This window comes from Mirounga angustirostris, unplaced genomic scaffold (genome assembly GCF_029215605.1).
Source record: "Mirounga angustirostris isolate CCGP_5_RB_7025 unplaced genomic scaffold, mMirAng1.0.hap1 SCAF_7, whole genome shotgun sequence".
Classification (NCBI taxonomy): Eukaryota; Metazoa; Chordata; class Mammalia; order Carnivora; family Phocidae; genus Mirounga; species Mirounga angustirostris.
In genome coordinates, this window is record NW_026991715.1 from 88,917,500 (window position 1) to 88,932,732 (window position 15,233).

Below are 15,233 nucleotides of genomic sequence, written 5' to 3' on the forward strand. Positions count from 1 at the left end.
ACCCTCTTCATCGGGCTAGCTGCCACTCTCCACTGGCTCTCAGTTCAGGAAACCTGTCCCAAATCTCCACACCTGGGTTCTCTGTCGGGCCCGTGGCCTCCCATGGCACTAGGAATCGATCCTTGGTCTCAGGTCCCTGTGTTACAATCATCTGTTTGCCCATCAGTGTCTCTCTCTGGATAGAAACTCCTCGAACTGCCTCCAGCACCTCAGCTGGACCAGCCAGGTCCCAGGGACGTGAACGCCCCTGCCGCCTTCGCTAGGTGACGGGTGGACAGAGTGCAGCTATGGTCCCCTGCGAAGTACGCTCCAGTTCTTAGCGGTCTAGGGAGTGACCACTGACTGCCACACCAATCAGCAAGTTGCTTCCTTTCCAGGTGCAAAACTCCCCCAGGGACACCCCTGCATTTGGGCTGTGAGAAGCCACTCCTCAGACTGGGCAAGTCAGCGTATGCCCCCAGCTCCTGGGCTGGAAACAAACTGCAGCTCGGGGAAGCTAGCATTTATTAGGAACGGAAGTACAACGCAGAACACAGAATTGCAGTACCCTGGCATGAGGCATGTAATTCTTTAGGGTCTGGAGTATTTTTTTCCCCCAATGCAATATCTGGAATAATTCTGAGATACAGTATGATGGAATGAGCTTGGATTCTAGAGAAAAAGACTTCTGGGCTCATGGGAGTGTGAGTTTGCCAGATGACATCACCTGTCAGCCCACGCTCTGTGACACCCTGTGTGTGAGCCGGGGCCTGCCTTCCTCCTCCTCTGCCTCAGCGGCTTCCTGCTTCCCCCCTCACCGACGGCAGAAATGCCAACAGAAGCTGAGGTGGCAACCTGGCTGAGGGGAGGAGGGCCATTAGTCAAATTCGGGTTAAATCCTGATGCTGCATTTATTAGCCGCGAGACCCCCTCGCTTGTGAGCCTCGTTCCCCTCGTGTAAATGGGGGTACCTACTCTGTCCCCAGCGCTGAGATTCCTAGGAGGCCAACAAATGCAATGATCAGTGCAGATGTGACCAACAGGCCACAGGCGATGGTCACTGTGCCAGGCAGGGGAGCCAAGGAGGCGGCCCGGTGTCAGAGCCCTGGGTGACAGTGCCGATCCCTCCCCGATCAGACTGTGGCACAGGAAAATGCTCCAACTAGTACCTAAAGTGCGATTTTTTTAAAAAGTGGATTTGGTTTCTTTGCTCTCAAAATGTTACCTTCTTTAAGATCTCTGGAAAGGCTTGCAGTTCCCATGCAAATAAGGAAACTGAGGCTGTGGGGCAGGGAGGGGGTGGTGGAGACTGGGTGGGCGGTAAGGCTGGGGCTGGGGGGTGCCCGCAGCCCTGCTCCTACCTTGCCGGGCTTGTCCTTGCCGCCGCTGTTGGTGGAGCTCAGGGACCGCGTGCACTGCTCCTTCTGTTCCTCCACCTCGGACTTCAGGTGTTCGATGTGCACCAGGTAGGCCTGCTCCTGGGCCTCCCGCGTGCTCAGCTTCAGCTCCAGGGCCTTCTTCTCCTTCTCCAGGAGGTAGAGCTGGGCCTTCAGCTCGGCCATCTCCTCCTGCGGAGCACAGAGGGTGCGAGGGATCCACGCTGTGGGAGCAGGCCCGGGCGTGGGAAAGCAGGCCAGTGACGAGGGCGGTGGAGTTACCCCTTCGCAGCCTGGACAAGATGACCGGGAGGAGACAAGCCAGCTGTCTCCGCCATCTGAAGGACTGATGTGTGGACAAAGCCATGGGCTTTGTCACTCTATGGACCGGGACGGAGATAAATGAAGGGGAGTTACAGGCAAGCAGATTTTGGTTCACTGTAAGAAGAACCTTTCGAACAACTGGAACACACACACCCCCACCACTCCGGGCCCCCGCTCAATGGGCACACCTGTCTCTGTTGGAAACCAGGTTTCTGGCATGCGTCGGCCATGCTCCATCAGTCAAAGAGGTTGTGAAGGAGGGTCATCCACACAAGGCTGGGTCTGACTAGCTCCCTTCCGATTCCCATTTCCTTCTCCATTTTCCATGGCCCCAACCTACATATTCAATCCTCCCTTGGCACCCCACAGCTGAAGCCTTCTCATCTTTTGCCATCAGAAGCAGGATTCTGAAGGTTCTGGCAACACTGCACACTGAGCTAATGGGGCCAGTCACACCCAGAACAAACATAAACGCAAGCTTAAAAGAAGGAGAGATGAATCCATGGGTGCCAGAAATGAAAAGAACTCTGCCCAAGAAGAAAGGCAAGGTGGCCATGATACAGGCCAACAGAGGTTTCAGACCAATATGGAGGCCCCAGGACCTGGGCTTCTGGCACCTGTGCTGAGGGCAGGGCAGAGAGCCGGAACAGAGACCCCCTACATGAGCCAGGACTCTCAAAGTACTGCCTAGAGGCGCCTGAGTGGCTCAGTTGGTTAAGCGTCTGCCTTCGGCTCAGGTCATGATCCCAGGGTCCTGGGATCGAGTCTCATGTCGGGCTCCCTGCTTAGCGAGGAACCTGCTTCTCCCTCTGTCTCCTGGCTTGTGCTCTCACTCTCTCTTTCAAATAAATAAATAAAATATTTTAAAAAAAAAAGTACTGCCTAGAGTAAAAGACTAGAAGATTCCCTTTTTGGAGATGTGGTGAGGAAACTTATCCCTCAGGGTCTGGGTGGGAAAAGTGAAAAGAGCCTCTTTTGAGGAATCAGAGCCACATACTTGTCATATGTAGATGTGAAACAGGAATCCAAGCCAAGAATGTAACAGAAACTAGCCCTAAACCTCTGAAGCCCACAGGTCCCAAGAGATCCATGCACAGAACCACTCTGTAGGGACATCTACAACCCAGGACCCATAAGACTCCGTAGAATACACAATCCCCACCGAAGATGAGCTGGTATGCACACCCTCCCCTCAACCCACACAAAGAGAAAATGGAAAACAAATCATGTGAGACAGAATCAGCACTTACGAGAACCAGAGATAACAGGTGAAACACTAGAAAATAAATATTTAAAATGAAGAGAGGAAGAAGGGTCCTAATGGAAGGATAGGATATTCAAAAAAGAAGAGTGGCTTTAAAAAGGAACCAAGAAATGAAAAGGTGTTTACTAAAGATCATGTACAAGAAGGGAAAAACCCAGAAAACTTGAGTTTCTCAGCAACTGTATCCTAGAATGAAATGGTGAAATCCAATATAACCTGCTGCTTGTCGTTTTGGAATGGGCGCGCACATCCCCGTGAGCACACTGTGTAGGGAAGGGAGAGGACTCTGATGTTTTTTGTGTTTTGTTTCTTTTTTTAAAGATTTTATTTATTTATTGAATGAGAGAGAGAAAGCATGAGAGGGAGGAGGGTCAGAGGGAGAAGCAGACTCCCCACCGAGCAGGGCGCCCAATGCAAGACTCAATCCTGGGACTCCAGGATTATGACCTGAGCCAAAGGCAGTCGCCTAACCAACTGAGCCACCCAGGCACCCAGGACTCTGATGTTTATCCTTCAGAAACCTCACAGGAAGGAACCGAAGCCAGAACACCAGCAATGGCTGCCTCTGGCTCATATTATGGGTTATTTCTCTCCCAGCTTTTTGTAATTTGTTCTTTTATTTTTTAAATTTTATTTATTTTGAGAGAGACAGAGAGAGAGAGGAGGAGGAGGGGAGAGGGAGAGAGAGAATCTTAAGCAGCCTCCACGCCCAGCACAGAGCCCGATGCAGGGCTTGATCTCATAACCCTGAGATGATCATGACCCGAGCCAAAATCAAAAGTTGGAAGCTTAACGGACTGACCCACCCGGATGCCCCATTTCTGCTCTTTTAGACAATTTCTATGATATATACACATTTTATTTTCAATAGCAAAGGGAATATTTTATTACACCAAAAATGTCTTTCCTGGCCAGAGTAACCCAGAATTTATCACACATGCTGGCTTGACTATAAAAAGGAAATCCTTAGTCTTTGGCCAAATGAAACATGATGATGGAACACATAACGAAAGGGCAGCCTCCCAGCTCATGCTGCAGGGCGCAAAGGCCCACAAACAGGTCTCCTGACTGGGGGAAAAAGGCACTGTGATGATGGACCCAATGCCTGGCTCATGGGCCATGAGAGGAGAAATCAGCCAAGGTTGCGTGAGGATTCCCCAGAGGGGACAGAAGTCAGGGTCAGAGCTGGGTGAGTGGGACATGATAAAACAGCTTGGAAGCAAAGGGCTGATTCCTAATCTGCTGTCACTGCCCAAAGTCTTCCCAGGATTCAGCCAGACTCAAGATTGAGCAGTCGCCAAGGACAGGGACACATTGACCAAGTGACCCGAGCGTGTTGGATTGACCATGATGGCGGCTCCTCTTTCCAGAGGTGAGTTAAGGAGAGGGGGGCCTGCTCTCTTGCAGGGACAGTGCTGGTTCCAACAGGAGACACCACTTATGAGCTATTGATTCAGCACTTCCTCGACCACCCGGCTCATCGGACCTGCCTCTGGTTCCTAAGCTGGCTTCTGTCCCTGAGAGCCTCTCCTGTCTCAACACCTAGGGTCTAGAGACACTGCAGAATCCAAGGCTGTGCAAATCAGGCCTTTGTGCACAGGAGAGTGGAGTTTGGAGAGCAGGCTTGGGGACATGGCTCCCAGCTCCTACTCCCTACGTTAGGGGGCCCGGACCTGCAGGAGCAGGCCTTACAAGTGCCCACCTCTGCCCCAGGCCTGCTAAGAGCTGGTCACAGCCCTGCAGGACCATGCTCCTGGCGAGTGGTTACTCTGTTTCCACTCCAGCTGGGTGCACACAATCCAACATACTCTGGCCTGAACTTGCTGGGTTCTCGCAGACCCCACAGGTAAGGACAGTCCTCCAAGCCTGCCTTCACTTCCAACACCAGCCACGAGTACTGGCGGGGGGGGGGGGTCCCCAGGCCACTTGCACTTCTCACTAACTCAGGGGCATGCACAACCCACTCAGATCAACGACTCCCTCAGCTCAGGAGTGCACTGTACTTAGGATTAGGGTTTTATCACAGGGAGTGCACACGGGGGTCCCTGGAAGAGCGCTGCATGCAGATCTTTCCTGAGCCTTGGTGCCCAGGGAACTTACTGGGGTTTCATGACTGGGCATGGTGGAGAAAATCACTGGCCACACAGGGAACTTAATCTGTAGCCCTCCTCCCCTCCCTGGAAGTCAAGGGCCTCAAAGTCCGACCCTATAATCACAGGCTCCATTCTTCCAGGGACAGCCCCAGTGCTGGTTTCAGCCCCGCCAACCAGGAGTGGCCTCATTAGCATAACAAAGCTCAGGAAATTCCAAGGGTCTGGGGAGCTCTCAGCGGGAGCTGGGAACCCAGAGCAGGTATTGCTGTCTTCTGAGAAAGCACTCGGCAGGGTAAGGCCCCGTGCTTGGCGCCCCTGGCCAGAGCCGTGCAAAGTGCGTCCTGCGGAAGGGACGGCAGTGTAACCACTCCCCGATGACGGGCACTACCTGTCCAAGAAAGCTCCCCCCTCCCCTCCCCAAGTTTCCAGATGCCACCAGAGAATTCAGCCCGCTGGCCGGTGAGCACAAAATCTCATCAGGAAACACGGATGTGAAAGGGCACTGGCCAACTTCCCTGGAGGGTGTCAGGACCCCCACGGCAGGGAAAAGGGCGTCAGGACACCGGGGCTCCGGTCCCAGTGCTGCACCTGTCCGCGCCCCGTCCTCCCCTACTCCCCATTAACATCAGCATCCACCCCAGAAGCACTTTAAGCTCCTAGAGAGGAGAGGTCCTTTTCCGGGGACAGGGGCTGCTCCCACCTCTAGGGATCTGATCTGGCTTCTCGTGGAGAATGAGGTGTTCCAGAGCGGAGCTGAGACACCCCTCCGGGGTCATGCCCAGCCCCAGGGACCCCGGACACACTGAAACTAGTCCTGCCTACAAATGAGGCTCTGGCTGTCCTCCAGCAGGTGACTGAACCCAGACGGGGTCGACTGGTCATCATCGCTGACCTGCTGTCAGAGGGCCTTCTCCAGTCTCCCGGTGAGGACACGGCAGCGCACGGGCCCCGGGCTGTGTCGGGCCCCATCCCCACGCTACCTTCATGGCCATCAGCTCCTGCATCAGCACGGCGTTTTCCAGATCCAGCCGCTGGCTGTCCCCGCGGGGCTTCACGTCGTAGCTGAGCGGGTCGATGTGGATGCTCTCCAGCTCCAGCATGGTCAACTTGACTGCCGCCCTGTCATTCCGGAGCTGCTGGATGTAATCCTTCAGCCGCTGCTCGTCTTCTTTGGTGAACTCTGTGTCACAGCTGCTGGCTGTGGAGCTAGTTGTGCTGAGGAGACAGAGAAACCCTCTCGCGGTCCCAGCCACTGTGAGCGGGTCCTGTCCCTGACTCCTTCCCACACCCCGTCTCTCCAACAGCGGCCCACGGGAATCCCGCCCCCCCTGCCCCCCCCCCCCCCCCGCCAAAAGAGAAAGGCATTCTTCCTGCCATGGGGCACTGATACCACCTTCGAGGAGAGAAATCAGTCTGAAGAATAACGGAAATACTTATTACCTCCTTTAACACAACATGTGGACCCTAAAAATGAATTCTAAGGAAATAATCCCACAGAGGCAACAAGATACAAAGACGTTTTGTGGCACAGCGGGTGTAGTTAATTATGGTACATTCCAAAAGGGGGGAAGTTATATGGACATCACAGTAGTAATTTACGACACAGTGGAACTATCTTAAGTGGAGAAATAGGACAAAAGTAGTATTTGATTAAAAAATAGGCATACATGTGGGCCAGACTTACAAAAAGGGATATGTTAAGGAACAAAGTTGGAGAACGAAACACCTATGGTGTGATGTACTGATACGTGTGTGTACGTGAACCTATTCGCTTGTGCAAACACACGTCCCCTCGGGGCAGGAGCTGGAGGGTGTGGTGGAAGAGGGGGAGGGGGTACCATGCAATAAGCCCCCCCACGTGTACTGCTACTGTGACAACCTCGAAAGCAGGACACCCCCCCACCCCGCCCCCCGCCATTCCTCCTGCGTCACGGCTGAGCATACTGTCCACCAGAGGGACTCAGGTCTGCCCATGGGGCCCTGGGAGGCCCGTGCTGAATGGTGACAACTGCCACACCTGAGGAGCACTTAGGATGAACCCTGAGAACTGGCGGCCCCTGAAGGTTTCTGTATTACCCAGGCCACCATGCAAGGGTGAGCACCGCAGGAAAACTTGAGGCTCCGGCTCTTAAGAGGGCGCTGACTTTTTCCAGCAGTGGGCAGGCTGCCCCCACTGGCTCAGAATGAGGCCCACTGCACCCTGTCAGTCCTCAAGCAGTTGAGGCTGGTGTGGATCTAGTTTCTCTGGACCTACACTGGACCCACCAACACTTGACATAGCCCTCAAGGCTCCGGCCTTGGAAAGATGGCACAAAATCAAGCAAGGGCCCATTGAACTCTCATCAAAACAGGCCAGGTTGGCATTATCATCTCATTACAGATTTGGTGACGGAGGCTCAGAGACATTAGGCGGCTTGCCGGGTCATGAGGCTGGACACTGGTACACCTGGACTTGGGCCACTGTCTTCTCATTCCTCAGCCCCACCCTCCCAAGACTCCCATTGCTAGAAGCTGGGCCAGGAGCAACGAGTGGTCTCCACAGGCTGCTGGCTGCTGGAGGCCCAGGCCTGCCCTCCTCACCTCACCCTGGAACAGGCGTAACAGGCCCGGGACCCCAACTCAGCAGATGCAATTGCCCCATAACCTAGGTGTGACCAAGGACCATTCCACTCTTGCGTGTGACGCATTACCTAGAAGACAGGGCTTCTGTGGACACAAGGGTGAGGAGAGGGGGTGAGCTGGAGCTCCACCACTCAGCTGACCCTGCACCGGAAGAAGACATCCCAGGGCTTGGGTGATCTTCGAGTCAGAGAAGTCCCACTAGCACTGCAAGTTCCTGAGCACCACAGACTCTTTGGGGCTGCTCTCCCACCCCACCCTCTTCACCCCATCAGGACAGGCAGGATGTATCTTGCAAGGGAAGGGAGCAAGATCAGCCTGGCCAACATACATCATCTCCTTTCAGGTTCTGACTGTTCATTTCATGTGGCAACGGGGGCTGGGCTACAGTGCCTAGGTGCTCGGTCAAACACCCACCTAGATGTCATTGTGAAGGTATTTTTTTTAAAGCTGTAATTAACATTTATTTATTTAAGAGAGCATGAGTGAGTGAGTGTTGGGGGAGGGACAGAGGGAGAGGGAGAGAGAATCTCCAGCAGTCTCCCTGCTGAGCAAGGAGCCTGACACAGGGCTTGATCCCAGGACCCTGAGATCATGACCTGAGCCAAAATCAAGAGTTGGATGCTCAAGCGACTGAGCCACCAAGGTGCCCTGAGATGTGATTAACACTTAAATCAGATGCTGAGTAAAGCAGACTACCTTCCATGATGTAAGTGGGTCTCGTCCAATCAGTTGAAAGCCTTAAGAGAAAAGACTGAGGTCCCCCAAGAAAGAAATTCTGCCTCCGGACAGCCTTCAGATTCAAGACTGCTACATCAAGCCTTCCTTGGGTCTCCAGCCAGTGTGCCTGCCCTACAGATTTAGGACTTGCCAGTCCCCATAACTGTATGAGCCAATTCCTTAAAATTAGTCACTCTTTTCCTATATATACATACCACCACCTCTACCCCTGTTGGTCCTGTTTCTCTGGAGAACCCTAATACAGAGGTGCTACCTTGATCTGTAACCCAAGCATCTTTGCCACTTGGTAGATTTACAGGTAGCATGACTCAACCTCCCTGGGCCTACTTCCTCATCTGTAAAGTTGAAATGTAGTGTTTAGAACAGTGCCTAGCATGCAATAAGCACTCAATTAATGTAGTTATCATTCAATTAAGTGATACTGGAGGGCCACTATGAGGTACTCTTCCAGGCCCTAGAAAAATCTCTGCTCTCATGGAACTCATTCTAATAGGGGAGACAAACAAATAAAATACACAGTATATCAGACAGTGAGAAGTACAGCAGAGAAAAATGAAGCAGTTATGGGGAGCACAAAGAGAAGATGGGATTATTTTGTGCAACAGAGTTGTAGGGAGGGCCTGCATGAAAAGTTTCATAAAGTAGACCTAAGGATAAAGTAGACCCACAGGATATGAGAAAGGGAGCTGTGTGGATATTTGGAGGAAGAGTGATCCAGGCAGAGGACACAGCAAATGCAAAGGCCCTGAGGCAGTGAGCGTGGCCAGCACGAATGAGACTGTGGCTGAGTTAGAGTCAGTTGAGGGAGAGGGGAGAGGTCGGGGGGGGGAGGGCAGAGAGCCAGGTCATGTCAGGTTTTATAAGGGTTGTGTCTTTTTCTCTAGAATTAGAATGGAAGCCACTGGAGGGTTTGTAACAGGGGTGATGTGATCTGCCTTACATCTTGATAGGCTCCCTCTGGCTACTGGGCTGAGGAGATGCAGGGAGGCAAGGGCAGAGGTAGGGAGACCCATTCTGGGCTATCGCGGCAATCCCGGGAAGAGATGGTGGAAGCTGGGAGTGCAGGAAGGAGGATACAGTTATGATGATCAATCACCATCCCCATGTTTTCTCAGGCTGCATTTTAAAAAGGACGAGAAGGGAGAAGCAGCAACACCCTCTGGTTGGAATACTTCAGGTGCCAATTTCATAAAGAAACGAAGCAGCTCAGGTGAAGCGAACAAGCTAACAGTAGCCCCAGCAGAGGGCGCTGGGGAGGCCGGTGGGACTTCTGAACTCGGGGGACTTCTCTGGAACAAGGTCCCTCCCTCAGCATCTCTGTGCTCTGCAGTAAAGCACTGCCCTCCCCCAGCCGAGGGGTGGGAGGGCTGTGGGGGCGGTAGGCATGCCTGGAACAAAACCATTCAAGTAGGACTCAGCGCTCACCTCCGTGGACCGTCAACACGGACATGGAGGGACAGATGTCTCAATGTCCCACAGACAAATGAGCAAGACGAAAGCCAACCGCAGCGTGGCATTCGCTGGCACAGCATGCCACAGGGCTGAGAATGGGGCTGCGCTCGCAGGGGCGCGTGTCCCACCGCGTGGCGCGGGGCAGCACCAACACCTCTCTTCCAGTGAGCCGGGAGGGGGCTTCAGGTATGAAATCCTTTCCGGGGGAGCTGGGGCTCCGGACCCGAGGCTCACTTTACAATTCCCGTCCTTCCTTACGTTAAAAATTATTTTGAAAAATTTTAAACGTATAGAAAAACACAGAGATGAATCAATACCCACGTACCTACCACCCAGATGAGTTTTATATTTTCTTTGGACTACTTTTTTTTTTTTTAAAGAAATAGAACACTTTCAAAGTACCCTTTGTTCTCTTTCACTTAAATTTCAAAATTCGAAGAGCACTAGAAGCTAGAGTTCTGTAATTATTCTGCAGGCACTAAAATGATACTATTTGGGCAGACTTCCATTTAGCAGGACTGGTATACCCCAGTGGCTGTCAAGAGTCGTTGCTGGACTAGTTGTAGCAGCACCGCCTGGGAACTTGTGAAGAATGCACATTCCCAGGCCCACTCCCAAGACCTCTAGAATGGGGACTCTGGGAGTGGGGCCCAGCAATCTGCATTTTAATGTACCCTCCCTATCATTCTGAGGCACAGCCAGGTTTGAGAACAACTGGTCTACCCCATAAGACAGGTGGGCATTTGCATGGTAGGTAGCCTGTGGGGTAACGGGATTCCTCCCCCTCCCCAAATTCTCTAGGGAGAGGCCATACACTCTTGGGCTGATCTGGCAAGTGCCAGTGATTATGAGCACACCTCTAACACCAGACAGACCTGAGTAAATGTTCTTCCTCTGCCACTGCCTAGCTTTATGGTCCAGAGTAAATGACCCAACGTTCCCAGGCTGCAGTAAAGTGGGAATCCGAATAATTCCCCTCTCACCAGGCTGTTGGAAGGGAGACGATGGGTCCCGAAGTGGGCAGGGCCGGCTAGTGCAGCACTCGTTCTGGGGGAGTTGGAGAAACACGTGTGCCCTTCCCAGCACCTCCCTGCACAGTCTCAGGAGCTCCCTCTAGGTATGACAACCACCTAGCAGGTCATGCAGAATACCCGGGCTGAGGGAGAAGCAATACAGCAAGTGCTCAACGGGACTAGAGAAACCACCTATAATGTTCTAGGAAACACCAACACAGGTGGGCAGAGGCTGACAGGCTTTGGGGTGTCCTAGACCCCTGAAGGTCTGAGCCCTGATACCTGGCCAGGGGTGGGGGGAGGCCTTTATCTCACTGTCTCTACCATGGGTATAGTTTTCAAAAAAGAAAAAAGATGTCGCTCCCCAGATGGACCCTTGTGGGACGCTCAGCACTCTAAAATGCTCTTACCAGGGCGAAGTTTGATTTCCAGCTACGCACTGCATCCCCCGAAGCCCCTGTGGCTTCCCTCCCTCCCTTCTGGGAAGCCGGCGGGGAGCGGATCAGGGAGGTTAATTACAATTCTGCTTTGTGCCTTAATGTTCCAGTGTGGAATAGGATTGTGACGGTGTGAAAGGCAGGGAAGCCTCTGGCCTCTCCTCTGCCTCCTGCAGCCGACAAAGGCGCTGCCGGTCTCCCGAGGGCCTGCCACTGGCTGTGGGGCCCAGGGTAGGTCATCCATTAGCTCTCCCAGCTTGGAATGCTGGATGGTCTCAGCTGTCAAGGGGGAATGAATCACTGTCCACCCGGACCGGTTACTCCTCGTCTCCAGGGTGGGAGGCCTGTTCTCTGAGAGCGATTTCGGGGAGGGCTGCAGGTGGAGAGCCCCAGCCCACCCCAGAATGGTGGAACAGCCCGTCTTTGCAGTCAGCTCTGTTTTTTCAGTAAGCTGGGCCAGGTCATGTGGGTTTCTCCTTTCCCGGATGCTCTGCTGGAGCCCCCTCCTGCTGGCTTTGCTCCGCGTCCATGAGGTGCCAGGAATCTTCTGGCACACTGCACGTGGGGTGGCCTGCAGCCAGGGGGGTGGAGGGGGAGTGCTGGCCGCCTGGGACACCGAACCCTTCCACCTGCCCTGGCCACAGCGGCACACGGACTCAGGTTTAGTTAAGCAGCTGTGGGTTTCAAGTATCTGGTCTTCTGTCCCCCTTCTTTGTGTCCCAGCCTCATCCTCAAGACAACTCCCCATCCTGCTTTTCAGAAGAAAAATCCATTTCTCTGCAGCCTCCTCATCTTGTCATGGCAAAAAGCTAGAATGGCATTTCATTTCTTTGCCACAAAAACCAGAGATGGGTTTTCCTCTGAGTTTTTATCAATGTCTTATCTGGCCCCCATTAAGATCTCATTTCCACCAAAGGGCAGCTCATTTTCAGAAGGAAAATGCCATCAGGCTGGCCTTCTGTTTTGCTGAGCATTTTACATTTACTTGAAGGAGGGGGTCAGCCACTCCTAAATGGCCCCATTCCTCCAAGCAGAAGGTGGGTCTTATCATCTGCCTGCATCTTGGAGTGTTGGCTGTGGGTACCTCCTCACCTCGTCTGACAATTGTCACTAAGGACTAAAAACACCTAAACATAATCCTAACCTTTTAGGTCTATATTCTCTCGGATGGTTATCAGAATTCTCTAGGAGGAGAAGTGGAGGTTATATGAAGAAAAATTATCTAACAAAATACAGGGAAAACCTGTTGCCAGATAACTGAAGTCCTCAAAACCTGCCTGGTTCCAGAAAGCTCCCAAGAACTTAGCTGAAAGTCAAAATGAGAAACAGATTCTATTTCCACAGCCATTTTTAAAGGTGTCCTTATAATAGTGTTGGAAATGAGACCTCTCTCAACCAAACATTAACCTTTTCCTCATTCAGTCACTGGTAACATACCAAGATATCAACAATTAGGAGGTAGAAAGCAAAGTATTAAGGGTATTTTTTGTCCAGAGATCAGCCAAATCGAAAAAATCTACACTACCCAGTTTTAGCAAGGGTGTGGAGGAAGAGGAGAATAACTTGATCATGTACGGAGGACTATTTGATATTGGAAACAATCATTTTGGGGCCAGCAAATTCGGTTTCTTTGAGTTTCCCATAGAAATTGCACAAGAGGGACCGGTGTGTGGTCAAGGACGGCAGCTCTAACGGTTAATAGTGAAAAGGTGGGGAGAAACGTCCAGTAAGAGGAAGCTGCTTGAATACACGATGGACTGCCACCCAATGGGAGTGCGCAGCTATGACAGATACGAATGCCACGTGGGAAAGAAAGGGTCAGCCAAGGGTCTTAACAAAGGAAAAAATGGACAGGTAAATCTGTGGAAATATACCCCAAACTGTTTGCAGTGTCCTTTCCAGTGAGGGTCCTCCCAATGGAGAATTTGATATAATGCTTGGATTTTAATTATCTGGTTTGAAAATGATCACTTAATTCTGGGGCGCCTGGGTGGTGCAGTTGGTTAAGCATCTGCCTTCAGCTCAGGTCATGATCGCGGGGTCCTGGGATCGAGCCCCGCGTCGGGCTCCCTGCTCAGTGGGGAGCCTGCTTCTCCCTCTGCCTCTCCCCCTGCTCATGCTCTCTCTCTCTGTCAAATAAATAAATAAAATCTTAAAAAAAAAAGATCATGTAATTCTTCTGAAATCAGGTAGTATTAAAAAAAAAAAAAAAGGCATTGGGAGCCTGGGTGGCTCAGTCGGTTAGGCGACTGCCTTCGGCTCAGGTCATGATCCCAGGGTCCTGGGATCAAGTCCCACATCGGGCTCCCTGCTCTGCAGGGAGCCTGCTTCTCCCTCTCCCCCTCCCCCTGCTGGTGTTCCCTCTCTCGCTGTGTCTCTCTCTGTCAAATAAATAAATAAAATCTTTAAAAAAAAAAAAAAAGGCATTTCAGCTCTCTACCTAGTTTTCACAGAGCCTAAAAGATAAACGACAAGGACATTTGAGCAGCAGGCCTGAGCACCATGCTGTCATGTTGGGGAATGTGTCTGAGGTGGACTTTAGAATCTACTAGCGCTCTAAGCATGAATCCCAAGGACTTTGGATGGACTCTCCCGACACTTGGGAGGAGAAAGCAACTCCCTTCTTCAGAGGGACGTGAAGATTACAGTTACAACAGCCAGATCTGGTCTCTCACTCCCCGAAGCTTGCTGATGGTGGTGGCCCCGGCCTCTCCTAATGGCCGGCCATTCTAATCCCATCCATCCCTTCAAAGGACAGGGTTCCACTGTCATCACCCTCCTTTCTGCTCCAGTGAGCCTTCACCTAAGAAGACGAGCTTAGAAGGTGAAAGGTGGGCATCCTGAGTTCCACTGCCCTTATTCCACTTTGGGGGTGAATGGTCAGCCAGGCGGAACCCGGACACCCGGAAGGTGCCCGGCGGCTCACCTGCGAGGCTGCTACCACCGGACTCCCACGGCTCACCATGATCCCGACCCAACGGTGGGACGGGAGGGATGCAACTCTAGGCTCCACTAGAGCAGACCCGCTGAGGCTTATTCTGTCTGGGCCACATGTCCTTCTGTAGATTTAGATCGATGACTGTGCTTCCATGGAATGAACGGAAATTGTGATGCTGGACAGGAAGGGTGGGCTTGATTAAGGATTCCCTATTCCCACCTCAACAATTCAGTCCACTGGCCTCTCTGTTGTGAGAGGCTGATAAAGCTATCCAGGCCATCAACATTACCTAGGCCCTCTGTCCTTTAAGACAACGGTAACTCCTGATGAGGCTATGGTTGAATTTTTCAAAAGCGAAACAGCAGCGTCTCTGGGCTCCTGCCAACAGTCAGCTGATAGGCTGGCTACCATTTTTATTCTCCTTGCTGGGAACTGCTCTGCCACTGCTCCTTTCCCAAACCACGACCCTCCTGTCATCAGGGGCCGTTCGTCCGCTGCCAGAAAGGCATCTGGAGACCTGACACTCGGCGTTCCTTTCCTGAGACCTTGAGGAACAGTGGACTCTGATTAGGATTCTCTGCACCAGCTGGTGACAGTGGGAGGAAAGGGGGCTATGAAGCCATGTACAGCTCCGACACAGAAAACTCCATTTCTTTCTCCCCTAAACTTGACATGGGGGGATGTCTGAGCTGGAATGGCAAGATTTACACACAAAATTAGTCATTGTAATTATGAAAAGGGTTGGTGGTTTGGGACGTTTTCTCAGAGCCCACATGTCACTTCAAGTAGATTGGTTGTGTCAGGACCAAAGAATGTGGTGTGTCACACAAACGGCCTGTGTGGGGCGCTTTCGTGCCCACCCTGGCTGCTCGCACTTGGGTGGGAGGGTGAAAATGAATTTTTAAGGACAACGGAGCGAAATCTGAACTAAAGTCCTGGTACTTTGATGGAAGACCCATTTGAGACTGAAATCAGTTCAAGGGCCATTCTTTTGTGA

The 15,233-nt window shown here is 52.2% G+C and overlaps 1 protein-coding gene across 6 annotated transcripts in view; it reads right to left on the reverse strand.

Moving 5' to 3' along the window:
* Positions 1 to 15,233, reverse strand: part of MCC (MCC regulator of WNT signaling pathway) — a 395,037-nt gene that overhangs the window by 20,009 nt on the left and 359,795 nt on the right. For all 6 annotated transcript variants that reach the window (XR_010413183.1, XM_054513238.2, XM_045900085.3 and 3 more), the window contains 2 exons: positions 6,017 to 6,251; positions 1,341 to 1,547 (listed from right to left, as the gene is read on the reverse strand). Coding sequence is in view for 5 of the 6 variants with exons in the window: in XM_054513238.2 (XP_054369213.1) it covers positions 1,341 to 1,547; positions 6,017 to 6,251 (442 nt within the window). In the remaining variant the exon portion in view is untranslated. The remainder of the gene's footprint in view (positions 1 to 1,340; positions 1,548 to 6,016; positions 6,252 to 15,233) is intronic.